The sequence below is a fragment of the Urocitellus parryii genome, chromosome 3 (genome assembly GCF_045843805.1).
Source record: "Urocitellus parryii isolate mUroPar1 chromosome 3, mUroPar1.hap1, whole genome shotgun sequence".
Classification (NCBI taxonomy): domain Eukaryota; kingdom Metazoa; phylum Chordata; class Mammalia; order Rodentia; family Sciuridae; genus Urocitellus; species Urocitellus parryii.
This window is the reverse complement of record NC_135533.1, coordinates 14,611,613-14,639,258: the sequence shown is the minus strand read 5'-3', so window position 1 is coordinate 14,639,258 and position 27,646 is coordinate 14,611,613. Positions and strand designations below refer to the sequence as shown.

At 52.6% G+C, this 27,646-nt stretch overlaps 2 protein-coding genes across 6 annotated transcripts in view; one reads left to right on the top strand and one right to left on the bottom strand.

Moving 5' to 3' along the window:
- Window positions 1-27,646, bottom strand: part of Hipk2 (homeodomain interacting protein kinase 2) — a 249,298-nt gene that overhangs the window by 31,237 nt on the left and 190,415 nt on the right. For 2 of the 4 annotated variants that reach the window (XM_077795929.1, XM_077795931.1), the window contains one exon: window positions 838-1,626. The exons of the other annotated variants lie outside the window; for them this stretch is intronic. In XM_077795929.1, the coding sequence (XP_077652055.1) occupies window positions 1,495-1,626 (132 nt within the window). In that variant the 3' untranslated portion in view covers window positions 838-1,494. Of the gene's footprint in view, window positions 1-837; window positions 1,627-27,646 lie in introns of those variants that run through there. 4 annotated transcript variants of the gene reach the window in all.
- Clec2l (C-type lectin domain family 2 member L) lies at window positions 4,623-18,253 on the top strand. Of its 2 annotated transcripts, XM_026405423.2 has the most exons (5): window positions 4,623-4,687; window positions 12,031-12,105; window positions 15,093-15,259; window positions 15,800-15,900; window positions 17,576-18,253. In XM_026405423.2, the coding sequence occupies exons 2-5, from the start codon at window positions 12,093-12,095 to the stop codon at window positions 17,685-17,687; spliced, it is 393 nt and encodes a 130-aa protein (XP_026261208.2). In that variant the 5' UTR covers window positions 4,623-4,687; window positions 12,031-12,092; the 3' UTR covers window positions 17,688-18,253. The 2 variants fall into 2 exon arrangements, with proteins under 2 accessions (XP_026261208.2, XP_077652060.1); XM_077795934.1 differs by lacking the exon at window positions 4,623-4,687 and having other exon boundaries at window positions 11,733-12,105.

The window sequence follows — 27,646 nt, the reverse complement described above, 5'->3', positions numbered from 1 at the left end:
GGCTCCTCCAGTCCAGGGCACCTGCAGGGCCCTGCAGTCTATGTACAGCTAGGTCCTCACCATGTGCAGGTGTTCCTCCCCATGTCCTCCCTGGTCCCACCCTCCTCCTCACCACGACCCCCTGCAACTTGCGCTCACATAATCAACAGTGAGGACGGCAGTTCTTCTCCAGAGAGGAGAAAGTGAGGCCCTTCCTGATTAGGGTGGATCTGTCTTCAGGGTCTGCATGACCATTTTCCCTAGAGGGCTTGTGACATTTGTACGATATAAGGTCCCTGACACCTTGACATTGAATATACTGCTTAAATCAGAAATTGTGAACAGGAAGCCCCGGGCTGGGTCGATCCTGCAGGTATTTTTTTTTCTTTATGCAGTGTTTTATATTCAAAATACTAATCGTTCATTGGCATTAAAAATTGTGACATAGCATCTCAGCTTCCCAGATCATTTGGAAACTGGGAAGGGCTTGGTGCCAGAGGAGCAGGGTACCCATTTGGTAAGGGCCCTTTGGCCTGAGTGGAGGGTCCTCTATAGCCCCAGCTGGTGGGCTGTATTCCCTCCCGTGGATCCAGTCCTTTCCATCCTTGGAGATTTGGATTTGGCAAATCTGTGGCCTCCAGGGTCCAGTAAACACCCACATTCCAGAAATGCCCAGGGCCCACGAGGAAAGACAAAGGATCAGGTTTCACCAGCAAACTCTGGCAGGCAGCAGGATAATCTACCGAAATAAAAGTTTTATTTGTCTGTTTATTTATTATTAGCAATTTCACAGGCTGTGTACCTCCTTGCTTAAAATAATTTAAAATTTAATTTAAAAATTTTTTTTTTCAGGACAAAGAAATTGAACCCAGGGCCTTGTGCATGCTAGACAAGTGTTCTGCCACTGAGAAGTGTTCTGTCCCCTGCCCTTCTCATTTTATGTTGAGATAGGGTCTCAAAAAGTTGCTGAGGCTGGCCTCAAACTTGTGATCCTCCTGCCTCAGCCTCCCCAGTAGCCAGGAGTACGGGCCCATGCCCAGCTCACCTAAAAGGTTTTGGTGGTCCAGCCTGAGAATGAGCCGGGTCATTACTAAAAATCTAAAGCTGCCAAAGGAATTATGGGGGAGTCCTAGAGAGGGAGGGGAAGGGAGAGAGTCTTAGAGGAGAGGCGAGTGGGAAGGGTCGGGAGGTCTGGGGGCTCCTCAAGTAGCGAGGCCCACCCACCACTCTGTGACAGTTTCTTGGAGGCGGCCAGTGGCAGGGTGGCCAGGAGAGCAAGGACTCTGGTTCTACCACCAGCAAAACCCCGTGTCTTGTGAAAGCTGGGAATCAGGAACAGTTGAGCTTCAAGGGACAACTGATGACAGCCGGGACATGGCTGGCCTTCCCTCATAGCCTTGGGGGTTCAGAAGCAACTTGGAAGAATGACAGCTCTTGACACTGGCTGAGAAGGAAGGAAATGAAGGACTGAGAGAGGCAATGACCTGGATGACCCGGAGCCATCCGAGAATCCGGTCAGAGACCACAGGTTTGTAGGAGACCATTGACAGGAAATTCTAGAAGATGGAAAGCAGAGTGTGTGGCCAGGGCCTGGGGGAAGGCAGGGGACAGCGACTGCATATGAGGCTTCCTTTCTTTCTTTCTTTTCTTTAAAGAGAGAGAGAGAGAGAGAGAGAGAGAGAGTTTTAATATTTATTTCTTAGTTTTCAGCGGACACAACATCTTTGTTGGTATGTGGTGCTGAGGATCGAACCCGGCCGCACGCATGCCAGGCAAGCGCGCTATCGCTTGAGCCACATCCCCAGCCTCATGAGGCTTCCTTTCAAGACTGCAAGAATGTTCCAGAATCAGTGATGGTGGTGGCACACCACTGGGAATGTATTAAGGACACTGACTTATAGATTTGAAAATGATAAATTGCATAGTACGTCAATTCTAGCTCAATGAGAAAACATTTTTAAGAAGTTGAGAGGGAGGGCTGGGGATGTGGCTCAAACGATCCCCTGCCAACAAGCAGCTGCCCCTGCCGGTCCTGGGGGGGCATCCCTAGCCTCCACCGTCCTGGAGGGGGATGTTAAGCCCCGTGCCTCCCAGGGCCTGGAGGCAGGAGGCCGGGTGGTGTCCTCAGCCCTGCCGCGTCTGTTACTGTGAACATCTCTTCCAGGACGCAGCAGTCCCTTCATGGGTCTCTGATTAAGGCACCCTCAGGGTCCCTGTTTGGGTTTCCTCAGACCCTGACATAAGGACTTGGGTGCAAGCAGTTTTGGGGAAGGAGCCCCAGGAAGCCTCTGGAGGGGAGCAGGGCAGCCCATGGGGGGGTTCATGGGGACTCTGGGGATTTAGTCCCTGCCTTTGATGGATGCTGGATGCCTCTGAGGTCAGCCCACTGTGTTGCTCTGCTAATTTGCTTTGCTAATTTGCCCCAGGGATTCCTTTTGATCTCAACTCTTTATTGCCAGAGCCTCTTCACTGAGCCACCTGCAGCCCAGCCACCTGGCATCGGTGACGGAGGTGAATTTTGCTAAAATGATGATCATGACCTTTCCCTGGTCAATATCTTCACTGTCTCCTTGTGCCTATATGACGAAGTTTGAAACCTTATCCTGGTGTTCAAAGAGGTACTGCCCTAAGAGCATTCCCTGCCACACACAGATGACCAACTGGTTGGGGAACAAGTAATGACAACAGAGAGAAAAAGTGGGTGGGTGGGGACACACTGCCTGCCTGCGCATGTGATCTAATGAACTCATGCCTTATTGAGGCTAGTAGTTGCTTCAGCTACACCACACTCTTCAGATTTCCATGAAGAAAGAAGTGGTCAGTGGGAAGTAAGTGGAAGTCATTGGGGTTTCCAGAAAAAGCTCTTTAAGGGAGACTGATTCAACAAGAATATATGCCCTTTCCCCATGGATCCTTTCCTTTTCCTACAATCTGGTACACAAGTCTGATGGCTGGAACTACAGTGTTCATATTGTGACCATGAGGAAATCTTGAAGATGGATGCTACATACTTTGGACACTATGTAAATAGCAGAGAGAAGGAGCCTGCATCCCTGATGACCTTAGAGCTCTCAATCTAGCCCTGGGCTGACCACCTCCAGCCTTCTTTTACGTGTCTTTCTAGTTTAGGTCACTGCTACTGAGGTTTCTTTCATAGCCTACTGAACCAAATCTAAATGAATGCAGTGTCTTGAGAATGTGCCATCCGAAGAATATGCAGAATCAGGCCACAGGGAGGGTTAGAGGACCAAGAAGGAAGGGTGTTCTAGGCAGAGGGGAGAGAATATTCCAAGGTCTGGAGGAAGGGGAAGTAGTTGGCTGTGTCTGGAGCCAGCAGAGCAGGGTGGGAGGAGACAGGCCTGACACTGGAGCAGGACTTCTTCGACCATGATACACTTGCAGTCTTGAACAAGGTGGGCTTAACCCTGAGGGAAGGAGGTCTGAAGGAACAGCGAGGTTCGCATTTTAGGGAGCTCCTGTTGTGCTGAGAGGCCGGGGCTGGATGGGAGGGAGCAAGAGTGGAGTTTGGGATTCCAGGTAAGAGGCAGCTGCTCTGAGCAGACAAGAGTCAGGACTGTCTTTGCTTTGGCTCCTAGCTGCAGGGGGCGGGGGAGGGGGAGTAGGCTTGGTGAACAATACAGACCGAGGTAAACTTGGGATTCGGGGGGGGGGGGGGGGGGGGGTAAGAGTTTCAGGGTCACGGGCTGAGGCCGAGACTGAGGTGACCTAGGTCTGCCCAGAAAAGAGCAGAGGCCACGGCAGGCCATGGAGGTGACCTTGACCTGGGAGTCAGTCATGGAGGACCTTAAGAAACGCCCTTGACTACTTTAGTTCCAATTCCACCTACATTGGGGATGTTGTCAGCTACTTATGTGAAAGTCTCTCAGCTTAGTAGGTGCTCAATAAATGATAACGGAGCCTACGGTATTGCTCCCCGCTGTCGCCTCACCCTGACTGTTGGTGCTCAGGGGACCCAAGTTTCTCTCATTCATCAGGAATCTGGGGGTCACGTCACAGCGCCCCCTCTGCTTGGCATTCAGGGCGGCCCAGAAGAAAGCCCTCATCTTCCCTGTGGCCCACGACACTGTCCCGGAAAGTTCATTCCCGTTTTTAGATGACAATCAAGAGGCGGGGAGGTGGAGCTAGGTGACAACCCGGTCTCCTGGCCGGGGACAGCGCGCCGGCTCTGCTCTGCGGCATCCGGCCTCCTGCCCAGGGAGCGGGTGGCGGGGCTGGGGACGCGGCTGTCCCGGCTCGCGGCGCCTCCTCCCTGCGGCCACCTGGTCCCACCGCGGCTCCCGCGCCCCCTCGCTCCTCCCCCGCCGGCTCTGCGCAGGCTGCGGCGGGGCCAGGGAGGCGCGGCGCGGCGCGCACGGCGGCGGCGGCTGGGAGCCCGCTCAGCCCTCGCCCCGCCGAGCCGGCCTGGGGGGCCCGCAGCGTGCGCGGAGCGCCGAGTGCGCGTGCGGCTGCGGCCCGCACCCCGGGGCACGAGCGCGGGCGCGGCGCGGCATGGAGCCCGCCCCGGAGCCGGTCCGCGAGCCCCCGGCGAGGACCCGGCCGCCGCCGCCCGCCGCGCGCCCCGCGCCCGCCCCCGCCGCCCCCAGGCCGCGCTCGCCCGCCGAAGCCGAGGGCCGCGGCCCCGAGGCGCTGCTGCGCCGCTCGGGCTCGGGCTACGAGGGCAGCACCAGCTGGAAGGCGGCCTTGGAGGGTAAGCGCAGCCCTCCACCCGGACCCGGACCCTGCAGTCACCTTGGCACCGCGGAGGGGAGGGCCGGGAGCGCAGCCTGGATTCCCGCGGGTGACAGGAGTCCCCGGGACTCGTTCCTGGCAGGGCAGGTAGGGGCGGAGGAGCGGGAGGGGGCCGCTGGGGACCGGCTCCGTCCACAGCCTGGCCCCCGCGCCCCTGCCAATTCACTCCTTGACCTTGGGAGCGAGCCTTGTGCTCTGAGCCTTCTTCCCTCCCGCGCGGGGAGGTCGCTTACTGTCCAGCACGCTCCTGACCGGCCTCTTGGGACGGTGGCCTGGCTCTGTAGTAGTGAAGCTGTCGTGGGCAGAGCCAGAAGCCCTGGGGGCTGGGAGGGGGCGCTGGTGGTAGTGGGGCCCTGGGAGGAAGGGTCTCTAGAGACGCTTCATTTCAAGGTCGCAGGTCCCACCCCCCCTTCCAGTTAGAGGGGCTCAGGGAGTGACCCCTGGCTGGCCAGAGGGTAGTAACCAAGTGGGACATAGACGTCAAGTTCATGAGTTCTTTTAGGAAACTTGTGTTGGCTGCCACTGGAGATGCTGCAGTTGGCAGGAGAGGGGTCTGGCCCTCCAGATCCCTCTCGGGGTGCTCCTGACACCCCTGGTCCAAGGGCCAAGGAGGAACTGGGCAGCATGAACCAGGAAGGGTGAATCGGAAAAGGAGGGCTCCCTGGCCTAGGTGACCTCTTAGAGGGTCTGGAGAGGACAGGGAAGGGGGCACTGGCTTTAAGGAGTGACAAATTCAGGGGCTGGTGGCAGGAGCTAGCCCCAGAACTTGGACCCTGGCCAGTGAGGCGACGACCCGAAGGGCCAGGTGGGAAGGGCTGCTAGGCCTTGCCAAGGAGTTTGGCCTTGGTTCTGAAGCAGTGGCTGAGGGGTTGCCCTGGTGGGTTTCCTCTTGGAAGACTGCAGGTGGCCCTGAGGGTGGGACCCAGCCAGGTTTGAGGTGAGCAGGGAGGGGCTGTGGTGAGGAGGGACAGAGCCAGCACTGTGCACAGGCAGGTTGTGGGGCTGCTGAGCCAGGAGGGCATGTGGAAGGCTGTGGGCAGGGCCTGGGGACTCTCTGTGGAGGGCTGTGCAGACCTGGAGGGGAAGCCCATGGTGGTTAGGGACAAAGGAGCAATGTGCCCAAGTGGGAGGGCCAGTACAGGGGCGCACTGGACTGGGAAGGGCTGGGTAGAACGAAGGTACCACTCTTTGACGTGGGTCTCCTGGTTGTTGGATTGGCCCTGTGACCCAGGCCTCCCTCCCACCCAAGGTGTTTCTTTTGTACTGGGATTGAACCCAGGGGTGCTTAGTCACCGAGCACATCCCCAGCCCTGTCTTGTATTTTCTTAGAGACAGGGTCTCACTGAGTTGCTTAGTGCCTTGCTAAGTTGCTGAGGCTGGCTTTGAACTTGTGGTCCTCCTGCCTCAGCCTCCCTGGCTGCTGGGATCGCAGGTGTGCACCACTGTGCCCGACAGGGTTTTCTTGAAGTTGCTTCTTCCCTTTGCCGTATTTCTTGGTTCAGCCTCTTGTAAGCATCTCTGAAGTTTCCACCTGCCTAGCCTTAACCCCAACCCCCATTGTGTGTGGCAATTTCAGGGGTGGTGTGGCCTCTTTTAGCGCCTCCTGCTGGCTAGTTCCCATTGCACTTCCCACCCTGACCCTGATGCTGGCCCCTTGTGCTTCCTACTGCCCACTCTGCTGGCTGACCCCGGCAGGTCACTGAAGGAGAGACGGCACCCTGGGCAGAGGTTATCTCTGGGCTGGGGTCCCGCCCACTCCTGTGCTTGGCATCTACCATTGGTGCAGCCTTCTCTCGGCTGTCCTGGCCCATTTCCCTACTGGCCTTGCTCTGTGACTCATGCCTGTGTCCCCTGACCTCCCCGGGTACACCCTGGAGCAGTCCCATCCTTGGGAGCCGGGGTACTTGGGTGTTCCGCATCTCATCCTATTGCCTCTCTCTACAGGACTTCTAGGGTCTGGAATCTGAGAACCTGCCAGGGACCCCTCTCTGCTGGTCCCCTGAAGGTCTCCTGGGTGTTTCTTGGGTGCTCCCCTTCTCCTGTCAGAAGGGGTGGCTGGCGGGGTAGGGCTGTCCTCTCCAGGGGTCGGTCATGTTGGCCGAGCGCTGGCCTTTCCACTGTTTTCTACTGTTCCTCATCCTGTCTGCAATGTCGGGGCACCGTTCTGCACATCCTGCCCTCACAGAGACCCTGGACAGGGCAGAGACGGAGTGGTGAGGTACAAAGAGCCCTCTGTCCAGAAATCTAGAGCCAGGCACTTCCATCACCACGGGCTGGCAGGCTTTTGGTTTTCAAACTTATTTGAGCCTTGGCTTCCTTATTTGCTGAGTGTGGTTCTGTCACGATGAACCCTGTCCCCAGCTCCCTGGATGTGGCACCCTGTAGCCTCAATAGGAGAACCCAGGGAATGTGGGTGACCTGCTGTCATTTGAAATCCTTTGACACTAGTCTGCCAACTTTGAGTCTGCTGGAGTTCACGTAGGGACACATTATGGTTGGGATGTGGGACCCAGGGGTTTTGTAGACTGTGCTCAGCTAAATGTATGTTTGGAGAGAAATGGGAGACTCTTTCTTTGTTTTGTTTTGTTTTTGGTACTAGGAATTGAACCCAAGGGTGCTCTACCACTGAGCTATATCCCCAGCCCCTTTTATTTTTTTGAAACAGAGTCTTGCTAAGTTGCTGGGGCTGGCCTCAAACTTGTGATCCTCCTGCCTCAGCCTCCTGTGTCACTGGGATTATAGGCGTGTGCCACTGCACCTGGCTAAGGGGAGACTTCTTGTTTGGCCAGGCTGAGCCCCCAGAGGCACCTGTGCTCTGCAATTACTGTGGGCCAAGTGTTTATCAGGTACCTGTGTGCTGGACCCTGTGCTGGGGCTTCGAAATAATCACCACATTTAATCCTTCCCTCTGCCCTTGAGGGGTGTTGGTGGGCACTGCCTCTGTTTTATAGGTGGGGACATGGAGACTGAGAGTCTAAGTGTCCCGCCCAAGGACAGACCTTGGTACTAACACAGGAGACTCCCGTGGGGTTTGCCTCTGACGTAGTAGCTCTTACCCTGTCCTGTGAGACCGAGGACTCAGGCGCGGAGAGGCTAATTGGAGATAATCAAATTGCGCTTGCTGGGCACATGGCGCTGTTCCCCTTGCTCCTCAGACAAACCTGCCACTTCAGGGCATGCTGCTTTTCCTCCTCAAGGATTAAGTGAATTATCATAGAGCTGCTTCGGCCAGAAAGCCAAGGCGGGAGCCCTGGTCTCGAAGACCCCATAGACGAACTCTCAGTTTTACAAGTAGAAGAGTGCCCTGGGTCCAGGCTGCTCTCCCCGTGGACACAGCCCTCGCCTTGCACCCCAGCTCAAGCGAGACGCTGGACAAGGTGACCCAGAGCTCCTGCCTGGATTCTGGAAACACCGGGAGGGGTGGAGATATTTCTGGCATTGGGGGCAAAGTGGCCTGGGGTGAGGGAGAGGGGACACAGTGATTCTGCATAACTCAGGCTATGGATTTTCCAGTGCGCACCAATTCTGAATTTTTAATGTTAAAAGTTTCTTGATTAGGCCTAAACCCACAACTTCCTGGTCAAAACCACATACATACATTTAGCAAAACCTCTTAAAAAATTACCAAGCTCCATATTTGATGGTTTTAATAAGCAAGATTTTTCTGGCCAGGCTGCACCCTGGTGGCTTAGAGACATCAGCCTTGGGCCTTTTTTGAGATGCGGGTGTGAGGATGATGGGAGCTTGGTCTGGGTAGAGGAGCCAGATTTCTTCAGCGGTTCCTTCTAATATTAGGCTAAATCCTACACAGTCGGAAACCTGAACAGACCCGTGAGCTCCAGCTCAGTGCATAGTGCTCTAGTGCAGAGTAGGAATGATTTCTGAATTAGACATTGAATCGAGTTCCCACCAGAAGAGAGACGTTGAAGTCCCAAGCCCCACACTTGGAGTGTGACCTTGTATGGAAATATAGTCCTGGCAGATGCATTAGTTAAGGTCAGACTGGAGTTGGGTGGGCCCTAATCCAACATGACCTGTGTCCTTAGAGAAGTCAGAGACACACAGGGGGAGCCCATGTGACCTCAAAGGCAGAGGCTGTAGGGACGCAGCTGCAGACCAAGGAGTCTGAGGACTCTGGGCAAACCACCAGGAGCTAGGATGAGGCAAGGGAGGATTCCCTACAGATTTCAGAGGGAGCACGGCCACAGTGACACCCCAACTTTTAGCTTATGGCCCCCAGAACTATGAGAGTGTGCACTGATGTTTTGAAGCCCCAGACTGTATATTTTGCTAAGGCAGCTCCAGAAAACCAATACCATGAGAAAACCCACACAGTGTGTCCAGCCACACTGGTGTCCTTGGGGAGAGCGGGCAGTGAACAGTGTGTTGGGGCTGCTGTGTGTCTTCCCTGCTCACAGTGCAGTGGTGTAGAGCTAGCCCCCTACAGGAGTGAAGAGGCCCCCCAGTCCTGGCGCGGTGGAGACGCACACTCGGCTGGATTTAAGGCTGACCTGGGGTCTTGTCATTCAGTGTAGCTACATCCCCTCGTGTTTTCTGAGTCCCAGTGGTGTTGCTCTGGAACATGCAAGATAATGACCAAGTCCTATTTTAGGGAATTCAAGGAGGACTTGGACTTGGACTTGGACTTGGTAAGGATGTGATCCTGAGCTGGGGAAACTGCTCAGTTGGGAGAGGGCTTGCCTCACACACACAAGGCCTGGGTTCAATCCCCAGCACCACACACAAAAAAGGATTCCGTCCTTACCCCAAAGAAGCCCAGGACTGATCATCACATTGTAGGGATGGCAATGGCTCACAGTGACCTAGAGTGTACCAAGCCGGGCACAGCACTAAGCATTGTACAGTTGTCCTTTGGTATCCACAGGGAGTTGGTTCTATGAAGCCCGTGGGATGCCCAAATCCAAGTCCCTTTTATGAAATGGTGCAGTATTTGCACAGAACCTGAAGACCTCGTCCTGTGGGTTTTAAGTCGTCTCTAGATTGTGTAAGATAGTTGCGCTATACGGTTAGGGAGTGATGACAAGAAACTAAGGCCTGTCCATAGTCAGTACAGAGGTGATTTTTTCCTGAATGAGTATTCAGTCTGTAGTTGGTTGAATCCACAGAGGCAGAGCCTGGGGAGCTGACTGCTCACTGACTTTATGTGTGATCCCAAGAGGCAGGCGCCCTCGTGACCTCATTCTAAAGATGGAAAGAAGCAAAATAGAGGCTGAGTAACTTTGCCATGCGCACACATCCAGAGAGGAACACAGCGGATCTGAACCCGGGCAAGGCGGTGTCGGATGCCGCGTTCTCACCCTCAGTGTGCAGGGGCTCCAGTCCCCACGTCAGAGAAAGAGGGGAGATGAAGGATGACCCAGGGTGCTCACCACCATGACATCCTGCAGCCCCAAGGCACGCAGCCTGTGCCACTCATCACCGAGGAGAGGACAGCGAGGCAGAGACTAAAGAGCCTTGTCCTCCAGGGCAGGTGGGGCCTCTGCCAGAGCCCCCACCTCACTCCTGCTGGAGGCCGGTGGAGAGCCTTGGAGGAGCCCCAGGCCTTGCCCGCCCATCCAGATGGCAGCTGAACACCTTACTCCTGCTCCTTCCCCCTAGAAGCCCTTAATACAACAGCAAAGGGACATTTAAAGGCCACACTCAGCAAGGACAGGAGAGAAGACCAGGGCAACAAAACTGGGAGCTTGGGGGCAGATGGGTGTGACTAATGCCAGCCCACTTGAGAAGGCCCAGAAAGCAGGGGACCCCCTGAGTCCCATGTGAGGGCCCCAGGGCTCAGGTAAGGGCTGTGGAGGCAGATGGGGCTGAGAACAGGACTGGTGGACCACGGCTTTGAGGAGGAGTTCAGTCCCATTCACACGGCCTCTCCCCAGCCCTGGTAGGAAGCCAAGGTAGAATCTCTCAAGAAAGAGGCCCTCTAGACAGAACCGCCACACTGAGAACAGCGGGTGCTGGGGACAGCCTCCCGCCTCCTTGGGAGGAGCCTTAGCCAAGCCTACACCCTCCAGGAGAGAAAACAGGAGGCGTCTGCAGGAACTCTGACCCACTCAAGAGGAAAATTCCCAGGAGCTTGGCAGTCATCCCTGAGGGTCAGCCCAGCCAGATCCCTGGTCAGCCCAGCCAGATCCCTCTGCCAGTCTCACAGTTACCAAGATCCCTCTGCCGGGCCCACAGTTACCAAGACCCTGCAGGGACTCTGAGGCTTCAGGGAACTCTAGTCTTTCTGTCTTGATCATGGATAAATAGCCAAGGATCTCAGCCATTGTAGGAAATTACAAATGAGCAAGGAATTATCAATTTGGAAGAAACAGAGATTGAACCCTCCCCCCAAATATCAGTAATAGCTTCAGACAAGAGATAAGTGAAACTCCTGCATCATTAAAATAGAAAACTAGGATGTCTTCAGAGGGGATAGTCACAGAACAGCACCAACAGAACAAAAAATCCTTGGAAATCAAACAATCACCAATATGAAAAGTTCAGTAGAAGAGTAGGAAGACCGAGTTGAGAAGGTCTTCCAGGAAATAGACCGAAAGGTAAAGAGATAGAGAATAAGGGTGGGGGAAAAGGAGACATTGGAGAGCCAGTCCAAGAGATCCAACACTTGAATAATATGATCTCCAGGAAGGAATGAAAAGTGGAGGAGAGGAAATCATCAATGATATAATTAAAGAAAATTTCCTGGGACTGCAGGACTCAACCCAGATTTAAAGAGCCCTTTGACCAAACAGAATAAACTTCTGACACATCCTTCAACACATCTACAACTAAAAATATTTTTAAAAATGCATGTCTAAAGCCTAAAAGGGTTTCTTTGTTAACTACAAAAACTACATAAAAATGGTAAGCGATAACAATAACAGAAAAAGAGAACCTAGTGAATCAGGGAGAGTGCAGATGGTGGCAGGGTTCCCCATACAGGGGAGGAGGAGGACCTCAGGGGCAGGGACGCCACTTCAGACTCTGAGGGCCTGGGGGTTTTGTGAGGAGCCTGTTTGGCCGAGATCTGGGTCAGGGGAGCGAAGCAGCAGAAGATTCAAGTTTGGGAAGCTCTGGCTGCGGCAGGAGGGTGGGCAGTGGGGAGCCCTGCAGGGTGTTTGAGCGGGGGAATGGTGGGTGGGACTGGGTCAGTGGCCCTCAGTCTGGGGGCATCAGAATCACCTGGTGCTGCTCACGGCCCAGGCTGCTGACGTTGCCCTCCGATTCTGTCAGGCCCCGGGCCTGCTGGGGGCTTGGTAATGGGGCGAGTGGTGGGTCTTGACTCCTTTCTCTCCTCCTCAGACACCACCACGCGGCTCCTGCTGGGGGCCATCGCGGTCCTTCTGTTTGCCATCCTGGTGGTGATGAGCATCCTGGGTAAGCACGCCTGTCAGAGCGCTCATGTGATTCGGCTGATAGGCTCCACACAGGTAGAGAGGGTCCTGATGCCAGGAATTCTGGGGTGAGGGGACAAAGTAGGTCAACCGTACAGTGTTGGCTGGTGTGGCTTCAGCCTAGCTAAGACGGCACGCGTGGGCTGCGCGTGTGCTCTTTACTCAGCCAGGCGTGGGAAGTAGAGATGTTACTTAGGTATTATTGTATCAATGCTCCGAGAACTCTGAGCAAATGTGGGGTAGTTTAGGAGGCAGTGATCCTGGAGGAGATGGCTTGTGATATATATCAGGGACTTTATATGTCACATTCATTCAATAACATTTGATGAGTCTTGTTTCATGTTAGACCCTCGACTAGGTGCTAGGAAAAGAGAGAGAGAGAGAGAGAGAGAGAGAGAAAGAAAGAAAGAGAGAGAGAGAGAGAGAGAGATGAGCATGACAGTCTGACATCTGTCCAGGGCTAAGTGCAGTAGTGAGAGCTCTACTGTCCGTAGCTTTCCAGAGCAGGAAACGGGCTGGACCACGAAGAATTAATAGGAATTTCCTAGAGTCCAAGAGGCAGAGAATGTTTGGGAGGGAAAAAGTTTCCTTCTACTCTGTTATGTTCAGTACCTGGGGACATGCAACAACAGATTAACAGGAGGAAAGATAAGCTTTTTTGTAATATCTCCATGCCCGGGAGTTCAAGGAATGAAACTTCAAGTAGTGGTTAGACTCAGAGGCTTATATATCCTTTTCACAGAATAAAGGAATTTGAACTTAAAGGGATGATAAATTATGGCGAAGTGGAAATTATGGGAGAACTAATAGAAAATGAAGGCTATTTTTGTAAGGTCTCTGTGTGTAGACTCATCTCGGTATTTGATGATAGGAGTTGTACTTTTCTCCCTGGCTTGGGATGGGAGGTGTATGTGTGTGGTTTTTTTTTTTTTTTGTGTGTGTGTGTGTGTGTGTGTGTGTGAGAGAGAGAGAGAGAGAGAGAGAGAGAGAGAGAGAGAGAGAGAGAGAGAGAGAGAGAGAGAAAGGGTGGGAGAGAGAGAAGTGAGAGAGAACCTCACAAGGGAAATGTATGCCCTGCTTTTAGGCAGTGGAGTGCAGAGAACTCTTTCTGTACCTGTTAATCTGTAGTTACCTCCAGTACAGAATAATTCTTAAACTCAAGTGTTTTAGGGTGGTACATACTGGACCCCATCAAGGGAAGAGAACATTCTAAGGGGGAGAAGCCTAAGAAACATGGAGTGTCCTGCAGGACTGAAAAGGTCAAAGAAATAAAAAAAAGAGTGGGTGAGGTTCTGGGAGTAGGGAATTTGGCTACTCTATTTTTAATTTTTATTTAAACATTTTTTTTAGTTGTAGTTGGACACAATATTTTTATTTTACTTATTTATTTTTATGTATTGCCCAGGATTGAACCCAGTGCCTCACATGTGCTAGGCGAGCACTCTGCTGAGCCCCAGCCCCAGCCCTGAATTTGGCTACTCTTGAGGGTTTGAAGTCAAAGTATGTTGTGGCTTCTGTAGGGTATGCAGGAGTGATTTCCGTGCTCCTGTCTTTAATTTTTGGGAAGTGCTGTAAGACCAGGGATAGACTCCTTAAAACGGGGAAAGGTCCACCAACGGTTTGCAACCCTGCCAGATCCTCCCCTATGTATTGCACAATAGGAGAAGGGTCGAGAGCATTAGGAATAGATACAGTGGTCACCAGCACCAGCTTGGATTTACCTAGAATAATTACTGCAAATTAAACCACTTTCCTTTTTATCCTATTGCTGGGTGGGGGGTCAGGACACTGTGTGGCCATCACATAGGATGATTTCCATGAAGCACCAGAGTCTCTCAGCAGATTCTGTGGGGATTGGTTGAAAGACAGCACCTCAGGCCCTCGCTCCTAAGTGGACTTGCATCTCACTGAACAGGCACACCCAGGGAGGGCCACCAATTAGGCAGTGTCCACATGGCTGTGGGCCCCTGGGGGTAAAATATTAAGATTAAAATTCACCTTTACGAACTCAAATGATGAATGTAATAAATGGGGAAGAAGTAAATATAAGTTTTTGGATTTGGATTTTAAAGGTGATATACACGTTTTGAACACTGGGAGGCCTGACTTGGAAACAGGTGCTCCCCAAACAATCTAAGGACGTGGCTTTCATTCCTTTTAGCAAGGAGGCCCTCTGCTAGTTTGATGGAGACACTGAGCTTCCTTCCCAGAAAAGTGCTCATCTGCAGGGTCCACTCACTGAGGCCTCTGCAGACGCAGGGCATGGCAACTGGAAACTGAGGAGGCCACTGTACTCCTGTGTCCTGGTGGCAGGTTTCAGTGGTGATGTGAGGACACTGCAGTACAGGCGGGGTGAGGAGCTGTCCTGCTGGGAGGAGAGGGCATCTATGAGAGCCAGGCACAGGGGAGGAGGATGTCCCCCTTCAAGCAGGAGAAGATGGAATGGTCTCTTTTGGTCACCCCAGAGGGCAGAGCCTGGATTTGTAGGTCCTAGGTTTAGGTCACAGGAAGGCAGGCCTAGGCTCAGTATTTAAAAAGAACTTTCTAGTAGGTCAGGGTTGGACACAACTGCTTTGCTAGATAATGAGGGGCTGAGGGGTTAAGGAAAGTGGGGTTAAGGAAACCATCCTGCAGATGGTCCTATGCTGGCTGCAGAGAGAGGAGAGGCGCTTCTGGGTCTTTTCCCAGTCTGAGTTTCTGGGATTCTATGCCTCTGGGAACTGGGAGAGAGGAGAGCCTACCCAGGGGCTAAGCTGATGTCACCACCCCCAGGGTAATGCACTGGCCACCTTCCCCAGATCCTCTTATTCTTTGAGCCAATGACCTGTCACCTCCAGGCACTGTGACATCCAGGGTGTCTCTGAAGGGTTCCAAAATCAAGGTGGAGGGGTGGGCAGTGAAGTGGGCTTCCTGGGGGTCAGGTGGTGGCCAGGTGTGATGGCATGTGCCAACCCACCCTCTGCCCTGCAGCTTCCAAGGGCTGTATCAAGTGCGAGGCACCCTGCCCTGAGGACTGGCTGCTCTATGGAAGAAAGTGCTACTTCTTCTCGGAGGAGCCGAGGGACTGGAACACGGGCAGACAGTACTGCCACACCCACGAGGCCGCGCTGGCCGTCATTCAGAGCCAGAAGGAGCTGGTGAGTGCTGTGGAGTCAAAGGGAGGGACCCCCAGGGCCCCAACCTGGCTGTAAGGGGAGACCAACACCCAAGCACACAGTGTCCCCTGACTGTCCGTCCCCAGGCCACCCAGACACTGCACAGCCACAGGGATGCAGGCGAGAATCACTGGGATCTGAACAGGTCCCACCCCCACTGTCAAGGCCACTTACTTACTGGTATCATAAAGCACAAGAATCACAATGACAGACACTTGGGAAATGTAAAAACGCACCGCCAATCTACTGCTCCAAGTCAGGACAAGCTCTTACTTAACACCCCGAACAGCTTCATCAATAGGAACGAGGAAGAAGCAGAACCCGCGAACTTCTTGGTGGCCTGGGGTTCCTGGCTCCTCGGGCACTGCGGGCACGCGCCCTGCAGCCGGGAGCTCCCCAACCCTGGCTGACGCCCCCGCAGGACCCGTACAGGAGCCAGGGTTTCTCGGCCCAGGTTTGTCGCAGGGCGAGCCCCAGCCGGGAGATTGCACCTGAAGCCCAGCTTTCCCTCTCCTTTTGCAGGAATTTATGTTCAAGTTCACGCGGAGGGAGCCCTGGATTGGCCTGCGCAGAGTTGGCGATGAATTCCACTGGGTCAACGGGGACCCCTTTGACCCCGACACGTGAGCTGGGACTTCATCTTCTAGAAGACCAGGGAGCTTAGCGGGGACGCCCTAAGCCCCAGACCCCACTTTGTGAGAAAGTCACAGGGTTTCCTGGGAGCTAGAGATACAGTCCCGTGAAAATCGCTTCCCTTCTCCTTCCCTGCGGTCCAGCCTCGTCTGGTGGCCCTGTCCACACGGCCATCAGAGCTTCGCTGCGTCTGGCCAGCCTCACTGTCTGTGTCCCGCCCTTGACACGTCCCTTCCATATGCTCCGCCCACCCTGTTCAGCCACGGAGGGGGGGAGGGAGGGGAGGCGTGCCCTGTAAGTTAGTCACATGACCGCACCCTGGGGTGGAAGGCGGAATCCCAGTTCTGGGCCACAGCGTGCTGCACATGCGCTCACTGTGCAAGAAAGGGGATCTGACGGCAGTTATTGGTCTCAGGCTCAGGCCTTCCCATGGTGGCATCATGTGCAGCCGTGGTCCGACTGGTGTGGCCCACGTAGTGTGGACCTAGGGGTGTGGTGCCACGCACGCTGGCTGATGTGGGGTGATAGTGGCAGCTGGCGTGGTAACAGGGTGGTGATAGTGTAGATACGTGGGGGGCCAGTCTGGGCTCAGGGACACGTGGGGAGGACATGGAGGGTAACGGGAACCTGGGCTCCTAGTCTAGATTCTGCAGTCTGCACAGCTGCTAACCTGATGATGATGGCGTCCGAGGGTCCCAGGGCAGGAGCTGATGCAGAAGGGTAGACAGGCCCTCAGACCCTCCTGGGAGCCAGAACTGGTGATGAGCCATCCTCCCCCGGAGCTGGCTTAGGGCACAGCAGTTCCGGCATCCTTCAAGGGTGCAGGGCTTGGGGGCAGCCTTCCCCTTCGCTCCCTCTTGCCCCCTGTGCTTTTCAGCGTCACCCGGTCTTGGTCCTCAGTGCCTCTTCATTTCTCCTCCGTACCCCGCCCTTAACTCAGAGCTTGGGAGACCCCTAAAGGCTGGGGACACAGAAGGGCTGAGTACCAGGCAAGGACCTCACCCTCTGGGCTCTTCTGATGTCCTCTCTTGTGGGAGCCCAGATGCCAGGGATCAGAAATCTGGGTGGACAAGTGAGGTTTTCTTGACATGCACAGGTCCACTCATGGCCTCAGTAGATTCCTGTGTTATAGTTCAGCAGTCTGATATTACTGGGGTTGTCCTGATCTGCCCCTGACCTGTGAGGAGAGTTTAATTCATCCTGTCTCTGCTGAGTCTAGCCCACGGCAAGACACCAGGCACCTTCGGGGACCCAAGATGAGAGCTGCACAGCACCTGCTGTGCAGAAGCTGGAAGCTCAGGCATTAGTGGTGATAGACACAATCCCCTGAGGCTGTGAGGAGTGGTGCTCTGGGGTGCAGGCAGGGAGGGTGGAGGGTGGTCCTGAGCTGGGGACTTTGGAGCACAGGACATGGAGCTGACCCTGAAGGACGTGGAAGCAAGATGGGGAAGGGCAGTGTGAGGCCAGCAGTGCCCGGGAAGCCTTGGGTGGCCAGAGCCCAGGGTGGCCAGACAGTGGGAGGCCAGGTTTGACAGGTGGTCTGGGCTGGCTGTCCTGGAAGATGCTCCCAGTGATGGAGTGGGCAGGTGGGCTGCGGGGCCTCCCTGCCACCGGAGACGGGCTAGGCGGGTCCATTGTGAGTGCTCGTTTCTTCTCTGGCCACAGGTTTACCATCTCTGGCCCAGGGGAGTGTGTCTTCGTGGAGCCCACCAGGCTGGTGTCCACCGAGTGTCTGATGACCCGGCCCTGGGTGTGCAGCAAGATGGCCTATACTTGAGGACGGTCAGGACAGAGGCAGCCCCTCTACCCAGGGCCAGGGGAGGCGACGGCTCCAAGACCTGCCTCGAGTGGGAGCCACCTGCCTCCTCCCAGTGGCCGCAGTGGAGAGGGTAGTCTCTGCCTTCCACCCCTCAGGCTCCACCCTCTCAGGCCCCTGGATCTGGTTTCCATTGTTCCCAGGCAGGTCCTGTGGCTCAGCAGTTAAACCCGGTATGCTAAGTAGAGTAGCCACCTCTCCACCTTACACACGCACACATGCACATGCACACGCGCACAACACAGCCCCTTCTCAGTGGCCTGTCCTTAGTCCTGTCACAAGCCCTTCACTGGCCCCATCTGGAACATTCCCTCCTTGCTGCAGCCCTGGTGCTCTGGGGAAGGCTGGGGGCTGGCACAGACAGTGGCCCCTCCCTGGTGGCTTCTCTCCAGGTAGCTGGGGGAGGAGGCAGGCGAGTCCTTCCTGTCACCTTGGCCAGCCCAGGGCCCTGAGGCTCCCTGCACCTGCCCTCTTTGCCTCCCCGGGGTCCTCAGGCTGGGCCCCTGCTGTGCCGTGGTGCTGTTGTATGGTCACTAATGGAATAAAGAGATGACTGATGTCCAGAGGGGTCCGCTGCCATTTGTTCTAGGGTCATAGCTTAGGGTGGGGGAAGCAGAGGGGTACAGTCGGCTGGGGCTACCACAGAGATGTACTTGCTCTAGTGTGGCAGGCGGTGGTGTGTAGGAGCGAGGATGGAAACCGCATATGCACACAGACACACTGTGCTCAGTCTTGTCCAGGCTGCATGTCACACACTGTATGACCTCAGGGCCTCGTTTGATTTGGGAGGCTGTGAAGTCATTCTTAGCTGTGTGAGGAGTGTGCTCCATTCTGGCTTCCTCATTACTATTCAGTGCAATGTGACAAATGTTTACGAACCTCCCATATGCCAGAGGATCCACGGCCTCATCCCCCAAGGGAGCAGAGAAAACAACTCAGAAAGCACTAGAGTGTTCTAGAACACTATAAAGGGGCAGTTTATTCTGCCTTGGGAGAGGACAGTGAGGTGAATGGGAGGATTAGGTGATGGTCACTGAGGGCTGAGTTAGAGCTTGCCTGAGGCCTCTGGCCTCTTCCTGGATACCCTCTTGGTCTACCTGGGAGGAAGCAGGCCTGTGGAGGCTCTGAGGGTCCCCCTGTACCCCACATCAGAGGCCTTGGCTCAAGCCACAGTGCAACCTGGGCTCCCTGGCCATCTGTGGGAGCCCTCAGCTGCCTGCCTGGGAGCTCGTGCTGGCCTTTGGGTCCTGGCCCATTTTCAGAAAATAGCTCTGAGGGAACCAGGTCCTGCTGTGCTCTGCTCAGTCCTTTCACTGACAAAGCTGCCATCTTGGTTTTGCTGACTTTTCTACATACTTTCCAGGCATTTTGTCAAACAGGTGTGGTTTGTGGCTTCATGCTTATCTTTGCTGGGGAGCCAGGAATTTGGGGGATCCCTTCTCCTCCATGAGTGGGGAAGCATGTTGCAGGGCTGGAGTTTGAGGAACTGGTGGGGTCTCACTGCCACCTGTGCTCAGTCTTGTCCAGGGTGTGTTCGCCCTGTGTCCCACCCTCCAAGACAATAGGGCTCAAGGCCCTCAGAACCCTGCTTTACTCAGGTCCCTCATGAGTTCTTGCAGAAATGCACCTCAGGCAAGGAGATGCTGCCTGGGGTTAATCTGCTGCCTGGCAGGGCCCCAGACAAGGAGCTGCAGAATGGTGGACCCACGGGCCTTCAGAGCCCTGCCTTCATTCTGCCTGTGGGCTGGGGATGGGGTGGGCAATGTCATAACAGGGAACATTCACATCTTATTTCTTCTTAAACATCCAAATCCTGCTTCTGGAGACTTCAAGGCCCCCTGGCAGGTAAGTTCTTCTAACTTTGGATTTATCCAGGGACCACACAACCATCCTAAGTCAGTTGGCAAATCAAGTACCCTGGCCCAGGGTCGCCAGTGTTTTAGGACCTTCCTTATCTCCTCCGCTGAGGAAGGAAATGCAAGATAAAAACAAAGCACAGCCAACTCCAGAAAGGTTGGGAATCCTTTCAATGGCTAGAAACCAGCCAGGCCACCAACCCACCTACAGGGCTCAAGATTTCTGTGCTGTGCTCTTGGCAACCAGAGGGGGCAGCACTGAGAGCAGACCCCAGAGCTTGTGTCTCTTTTTAGAAGCGCCCATAGGACTGTCCCTCCACAGCCTTGCTTCTCATGCCCTCAGCTGATCTTCCCAGAGCTGGGGACAGTGCTCCCCAGGCAAGTTCAAACCCAAATCTCAGCCAGTGCTCGGTGTAAGCCCTGGGGCAGACAGGGCCTCTGTGGAGCCAGTCATGCACCAGGCGCTCCTCAGACATGATTTGGGAGGACTCTGAAGGACTCATGGGCATTGTTGGTGCTGTCCTGTGGGCCAGACAGTCTGAGTCGTCTTCAGAACCCTCCAGGTCAGCGTCAGCAGCTATTCTAACCCCTGAGGAAAAGACCAGAGGGTTTAGGGGCTTGCTCCACAGTACACAGCCAGGAGCTGCAGCCAGGACTTGAACCCAACCCCATCCCCACAGGGTCCGTGGGAAGCTAAGGTGTAGCAGGCATGCTCCCTGCCCATGGGCAGCTCTGAGGAGGGAGGAGGGGGAGGGGACTGAGCAGGGGCCGCCCTGGGAAAGGACACCGAGTGCCCACAGGCAATGCTCTTCCTGCCGCCTTTGTCCTCTGCACAGGACTGCCACATGAATGGCCACAGGAGTTGGGGATGTGAAGAATGACTCTGGTTCTCTGCCAGGCCCAGCTCCAGCTTCCTGGGGACACCTTCTCTAGCAATAGCCGTCGCCAGAAGCGGAAACCTTCTAAACTCTCTTTTGAACGTTTAAAACAAATTTCCTGTCTACCTTCCACCTCTATCCCCAGACCAGGGCAGGACAATTGCAAAAGTGACTCCCGTTTAGAAGCCACTGCCTTATAGCCATCCTGGAGTCCTCCCGGGGGCTGGAGTGAAGGAAGTCCCCTGACATGGAGAGGTGGGTGGAGAAACTTCCTGAGAGTCTGTGCTCACCTCTCTTGGTTGGGGGAGGAATTCCATGGCTCCTCCTTTTACTATACCCTCTGGCTTCGGCCACCCTCAGAGAAGTTCTTCCCTGTTCTTTTAGCCTCTTGGCCAGTGGTGGCCGCCTTTTGTCAGTCGTTGTTATAGACTACTACCTGTCTGAGATTTGTGTGATGGCTTTTGGAACAGTAGAGGATTGTTATACTAGTTTGTATAATTATTACAAATATAATTATGGTACTAGTTTGCAATACAAGTTGCAATTTGCAACACAATACTATGGCAATACAATTTCCTCAAAAGTGTAAAATAGTTCAGATCCACTTGCACTCCAAAGTTATTTTCTAGACCAAATTCTCAAGGTTGCCTAATTGCTATTTTTCCTGACCTTGGGTCTTCCTCTCAGCTGATGGCAACTGTCTTGAAGGTCTCAGAGACTATGTGAAGGCAGCCACGTCCCCAGTCTCATCTCTGCTATGGCCAAACTAATTTGTTCAACTGAGTTTTCTTGCTTAAGCCACTTGGTCAATTTTATTTTAAACTGGTTGTACTTTGCCTTTTCAGCCTCCTACATTTTGAATTCCGTTTTCTTTTATTCTGACCACAAAGGACCCATTCTTTCTGAAGTTCACCTCTTTCTTGTGAGGTCCTGCTACAGGAGTGGCATCGCCCACCCAAGGCTGCATTCTTTTTTTTTTTTTTTTTTTTAAGAGAGAGAGAGAGAGAAAGAGAGAGAGAGAATTTTTAATATTTACTTTTTAGTTCTCGGCGGACACAACATCTTTGTTTGTATGTGGTGCTGAGGATCGAACCCGGGCCACACGCATGCCAGGCGAGCGCGCTACCGCTTGAGCCACATCCCCAGCCCGAGGCTGCATTCTTCCCCTAACAGCTTCTCAGAGTGACAGGGTCTGCTTTCTAGCTTTTCCATGTTCATCCCAGGTTTCACCAAAGCCTGACATGGGCCATCATCTTCCCAGCCCCTGAAACCAGTTTCTTTCTAAATAATTTTCTGTTCAACTGCTAAGCTATGCCATGGAGTTTATTTTAGACTTTTGCTATAGAAGTACTTCACTTTCAGGAAGCAATTTCCATATTAGGGTAGTCTAATTGCCATAATAAACAAGCATAAAAATTCAGCAGCTTAAACATAATAAAAAGGTTATATTCTTACTCTTTCTGGTTTTGTGCACTGTGGTTTTTGTGGGGCATAATGTCATTTGGGGACCTAGGCTTCTTCTGTCCCATGGCCCCACCATTCTTTGGGGGGTCTCAGAATTCTTTCCTAGATCTTCCACATCTGACCAAAAATTGAGGGAAGAGAGTAAGGATAATTGTTCGTGAGTTTTTTAGGAGCCGGCCCTGCCATATTTATTTGCAAAGAAAGCTAGGATATATATATATATATATATATATATATATATATATATATATATATATATATATCTCGATCTGTGTGCTAAGGAAGGAGAGGTGACAGGTTTGAGTTTGGGAAATATTTAGCCAGTCTCACTACATGCCCTATTATTCCCATTTTATAGGTAAGATCGCTGAGGTCTGGGAGGGTTAGCAATTTCCCATTAATAAGCAACAGAGCCAGGAAATGAATTCAAATACAGTTGACCCCAAAGCTGTGTTCTGAATCACCAGGCCACCCAGGTCATCTTCTTTCATGCCTCACTCGCCTGAGACAGCTTTACACCTGTGACAATCCATGCACTGTTTCCCATCTGTTGTGACTTCTATCTGTCAGTGGTTGATCAGTTCTCTTACAAGCAGCCATAGTCTGTGGACTAGTCTGCCCATGGATAGAGCCTGAGGGCCACAGCAAGAGCTCAGGACACCACTGAAACGGAACATTAGAACACGTGGAAGTAAATGAAGTGGTTTCTTTACAAGGGCACCATAGTCTAGCATTGTGTTAGAAGTGGGGTCAGATGTGAAGGGTTTTGATAGAAGGGACTGGATGCCATCAATAGAAGAATTCATGTGAAGGCATTTAAGACATGGCATGAGGGCTGGGTTGTGGCTCAGTGGTAGAGCGCTTGCCTAGCATGTGTGAGGCCCTGGGTTCGAACCTCAGCACCACATACAAATAAATAAATAAAATAAAGGTATTGTGTCAACTACAACTAAAAAAAATTATTAAAAAAAAGGGTATTGTGAAACAAACAAACAACTACCCCCACCGAAGAAGAAGAAGAAGAAGAAGAAGAAGAAGAAGAAGAAGAAGAAGAAAAAGAAAGAAAGAAACAGCATGGGATGGCCTCCTGATCCTGGGAGAGGCAGGGCTGCTACTATCCATCTCTTCCTTACAGAGTGAGGATAAGGATTGTTGCTGGTCAGTGGAATCTTCTCATCCTCAAGTAGTGTCAGACAGTATAAAGGACACCATGTGTCACTGTGACCAAAATACCAGACAATATCAACTTAGGGGAGGAAAGGTTTATTTTGGGCTCACAGTCTTGGAGGTTCAGTCCGTGGGTGGCAGACTCTGTTGCTGTGGGCCCAATGAGAGGCGGAATATCAGCAGCAGGGCAGGGCAGAGGGGAGCTGCTCAGCTCATGGCAGCCAGGAAGTAGGGGCGGGGGCAGGGAGAGAAAAGAGCTAGGGACAAGATATCCTCCCCACCCAATTAATAATGAGCAAATGAATCAGACACTTCTCAAAAGAAGAAATGCAAATGGCCAATAAATATATTAAAAAAATGTTCAATATCATCAGCAATTAGGGAAATGCAAAACTTCATTAAGATTTCATCTCACACCAGTCAGAACGGCAGTCATCAAGAATACACATAATAATAAATGTTGGAGAAAATGTGGAGCAAGAGGAACACTGTTGACACTGTTGATGGGATTGTAAATTAGTACGATCACTATGGAAATCACTATGGAGCTCCCCTAAAAGACTAGGCCTGGAACCAGCATGTGACCCAGATATACCACTTCTTGGTATTTGTCCTGAAGAATTAAAGTCGTCTTGCTACAGCGATACGCGTATGCCCATGTTCATAGTAGCGCAATTCACAACAGCTAAACTATGGAACCAGCCTAGGTGTCCATCAACTGATGAACAGACAAAGAAAATGTACAGTATAAAGGACATCTTGTGTCACTGTGACCAAAATACCAGACAATATCAACTTAGGGGAGGAAAGGTTTATTTTGGGCTCAGTCTTGGAGGACTGTGAGCTCATACACACAATGGAGTTGTATTCAGCCGTGAAAAAATGGAATTATGCCATTTGTGGGAAAATGGATAGAACTAAAGGCCATCATGTTGAGCCAAATAAAGTCAAACTCAGAAGCTCAGGGGTCATATGTGTTCTCTCATATGCAGAAACTAGAGAGGAAACAGGAAAAGAAGGGGAGGGGTTCTCAGGAAAATCAAAGGGAGATCATTAGAGGAAAAGGACCAGGGAGTGAGAGGCTGGGAGGGGGGGGGGTGCTGGGGAGTGATATTGACCAAATTATATTGTTATATTATATTCATGTGTGAATATGGAACAACAAATCCTATCACTATGTGCCACTATAATGCATCTATAATATCATGTGGGGGAAAAAATCATGTGGGGGGGAAAAGACAGCATCCCCCAGGGCTCATCCCTAATGACCTACTTCCTCCAGCCATGCCCACCTGCCTACAGTTACCACCCAGTAGTCCATTCGATTATCAATCCATCAAACAGATTAATCCACTGTTTAGGTTACAGCTCTCATAATCGGATCATTTCATCTCTGAACATTCCTGCATTGCCAAGCACAATCTTCTTGGGGGACATCCCCTATCCAAGCCCTAACATTGCAGAGGATGTAAGTTTCCTAGGAGGAACATACTTGCAGCAGGACCCATGTTGGCTGTAAAGTGTGAGAGGAGGGTGAGAGTAAGACCTGAGGCTCCTTTTCTGACAACTGGCGAAAGGGAAGAGCCGGAAATGGAAGTTGAGAGATTCTGAGAGGCCAAAGCCTTCGTTACTTGTCCACGTTGGTCTGCTTTATACTATTTGATATTTGTTAAGCTCTTCCATTCTGGTATAGGGTTAGGAAACAATGTAGAAGCCTGACTCACCCCCCAAAAATACTCCTCACACCTGGCTGTTTGGAACAGACCAGGACTCCAGCTCTGCCACCCAGCAACCTGCCCTAAAAGCCAGGGGCTTGTGATGCAGGAGCATCTCCCTCTGAAGCCAAAGACACCCCCCCCCCCGCCCCGCACTGTGACAAGATGGCCTCTAAGTGAGAGTCCATTCCATTTAACTGTTGGGCTGGCCTTTCTCTGGCTCTCCTGGGCTCAACTGGGAAATGAGCCTGTTATGGAAATTGGAGTTCTGCTTCCTGCTCATCATGGTCCAAGTGAGCCCCTCACCACTTTTATTACCCCAATATTGAGCAGGTTTGAGGAAAATACTTGAAGCAGTAAGCTGTCTTTTCACTTTGGATCTAAATCACCTCCCAGGGACACTGGTGGCGAGCTGCTTATTCACCGCTATAACTGACCCTTTGACATGTTCTCATGTGGGCTAGGCATACATCCCTTCTGGCCTACAGGGTTGGTTTCCCTCCCCCACTCCTATAGATAGGATCCCCGGCTATGCATTTAATTAAAATGCTTGGTAGAAGAGTTCTGAAGTTCTGTTGAGATCTTTCTGTGAGTTTTTACATAATTTGAATTAATCCAAGTATTGGTCATACTTCGGGTTGTGTTGGGTGGTCTTGCTGGGATCCTGGGAGACACTGAAATTTCAGAGTGGCAAGGTGGGTCGGTGGGGAATGAGGGCAGGCTGCGCAGTTTGCTCATTCATCCAAATTCTATTGGCCACCCACTCTGTGCTTGGCATTGTAACAGGTGCCTGGAAACCGTGATGAAAGACAAACCCTGACCTGCAAGGCTCTTGTGGTTTTGTGGGGACAGAAAATATCAACTACGCACAGGGTTGGGGAATCCAGACGAGCAGCACTGCTGCCGCCGAGCGCTCTAGTGCAAGCTTCCCTGAGATGACTTGGGCTGCTTCTCAAGGACATTATGGAGACACGTGGAGCTCCAGGAGAGGGAGGGGATGCTTGAAAGAGAATGAGATCTGGGGAGTGAGCGGAAGATGCAGTGGAACCCAGGGTCCTTCTGCCCCAGAAACTCAAGGGGAAAGATGCGGAGGCTGCCCATCCACCAGGGGCAGGAGGGCTGGGCATGCTCCGGCTTACCCTGGAGGGGAGCAGGTGTGAGCAGAGCCAGCAGAGGTCCTGGAGATGCTGGCTTCTGGGTAGCCAAGGAGCTGATGGCATGGGAGGCCTGGGAGGCTGCAGGCCACGGGTGTGCAGGCTGGTGTCTGTTCAGCAGCTCTCGGGAGCAGGGAAGGTAGATGGCTGAGTGGATCCACGGAGGTGAGCGGGGCTGAAGCAAGAGGGTCCCGGTGGGAGGATGGGCAGAGTTGGGGACTAAGGAGTTAAGCAAAGGAGCCTAAAGGTGCAATTTCCCGGTAATGGAAGCCAGAACCAGAGTTGGGGCGGGATGAGAAACTGGAACCCTGCGTGTGGCTGGTGGAAGTGTGAGAAAGCACAGCCACGGTCGAGAACAGTGTGACGGTTCCTCCAGAGGTTCACTCAGGATCACCATGTGACCCAGTGACTGCATTCTGTGTGTGCATCCAAAAGCAAAAAGCAGAAATGTGAAAGTGCTTGTCCACCAAGGGCCTCATCATTTACTTGGTTTGAAAGCAAACCAAGTGCTTATCAGCAGACTGACAAGCAAAATGTAGTCGTTCACACAATGAAGGATCATTATTATTTGAGGCCTTAAAAAAGGAAGGAAATTCCGATACACGCTGTAACAGGAATGAACCTTAACACCATTGTGCTGAGTTACATAAACAAGACTCGAAAGGACAAAGATCACAGGATCCCACGTATATGGAACATCTGGAATAGGCAAACTTACTGGACTCAGGGTAGAAGGGTGGTGCCAGGGTTGGGGGAGGGGCTGGGGACTTACGTTTAATGGGTACAGAGCCTCTGTTTGGGATGATGAGATCAAGTTCTGGGGTTGGATAGTGGCCACAATGGGACAACAGTGGGAATGTAGTCAATGCCACTAACTGTACACATAAAAATGGCCAAAATGATAAATTTTATGTTAGGTGCATTATGTCAAAATTAAAACTGAAAAAAGATCACCGGGAGGATGGAGCCGTGGTTAGGAGGCTGACCTCCTGGGCCTCCCTGGCCTCCTGAGCTGCAGCAGTAGGGGTAGGCCTGGAGGGGCTGTGGGGCACCCAGCTCCGCTGGGGAACTGCAGGGCCCTGCTCACGCTGCTGACACCGAGGCCCAGTGTGGAGAAGGCAGGGCGGGGACGCAGCTCCCAGATCTTGGAGGAAAGCCGGCAAGCTAAGCAGGACAGCCCTGGGCCTCGGGGATGGATCGTGGGTGCAGATGGGGCTGGACGGCACCCAGGAGGCAATGGGGAGCTAAGCCACTCTCACTCTGCCACACAGGCCTTGGTAGGACATGACCTGGAGGCCCCTCTCTCCAGTCACACCGTCATCTCTGTAAAGTTGGGAGGTGGTGGTGGGCTCTGGACATTTTCAGAGGTATTTAATAATTTCTAAAGGGCTAAATAACTTCAGAAAGATGTTACTTGCAACAACTTTTTTGGACTGTAGCTGGTGTGGATAAATAAGCGCGCCAGGCGAGCGTACAGTGATTCCAAACAGTTTAATGTAATTCCAAGACAAAGTGTGATTACATTTCTACACATATACAATATGCATATGTGAGTTTACAAATTTTAATTAATAACTCGTTTCACTTCAGATACCGAAAAAATGATCAAAAAAGAAACTGTGAGTAACAAGCTATAACATAGTTCACCACAACGGGACCCCCCCCTTCTCACCCTACAGTTAGTAA

Bases quoted from the DNA above. Each gene is read 5' to 3' on its own strand.
- Clec2l (XM_077795934.1), top strand. From the start codon at position 11,988: ATGGGGCGAGTGGTGGGTCTTGACTCCTTTCTCTCCTCCTCAGACACC. The intron at 12,106-15,092 runs GTAAGCACGCCT...TCTGCCCTGCAG, and splicing joins GGTGGTGATGAGCATCCTGG to CTTCCAAGGGCTGTATCAAG. The intron at 15,260-15,799 runs GTGAGTGCTGTG...CTCCTTTTGCAG, and splicing joins TTCAGAGCCAGAAGGAGCTG to GAATTTATGTTCAAGTTCAC.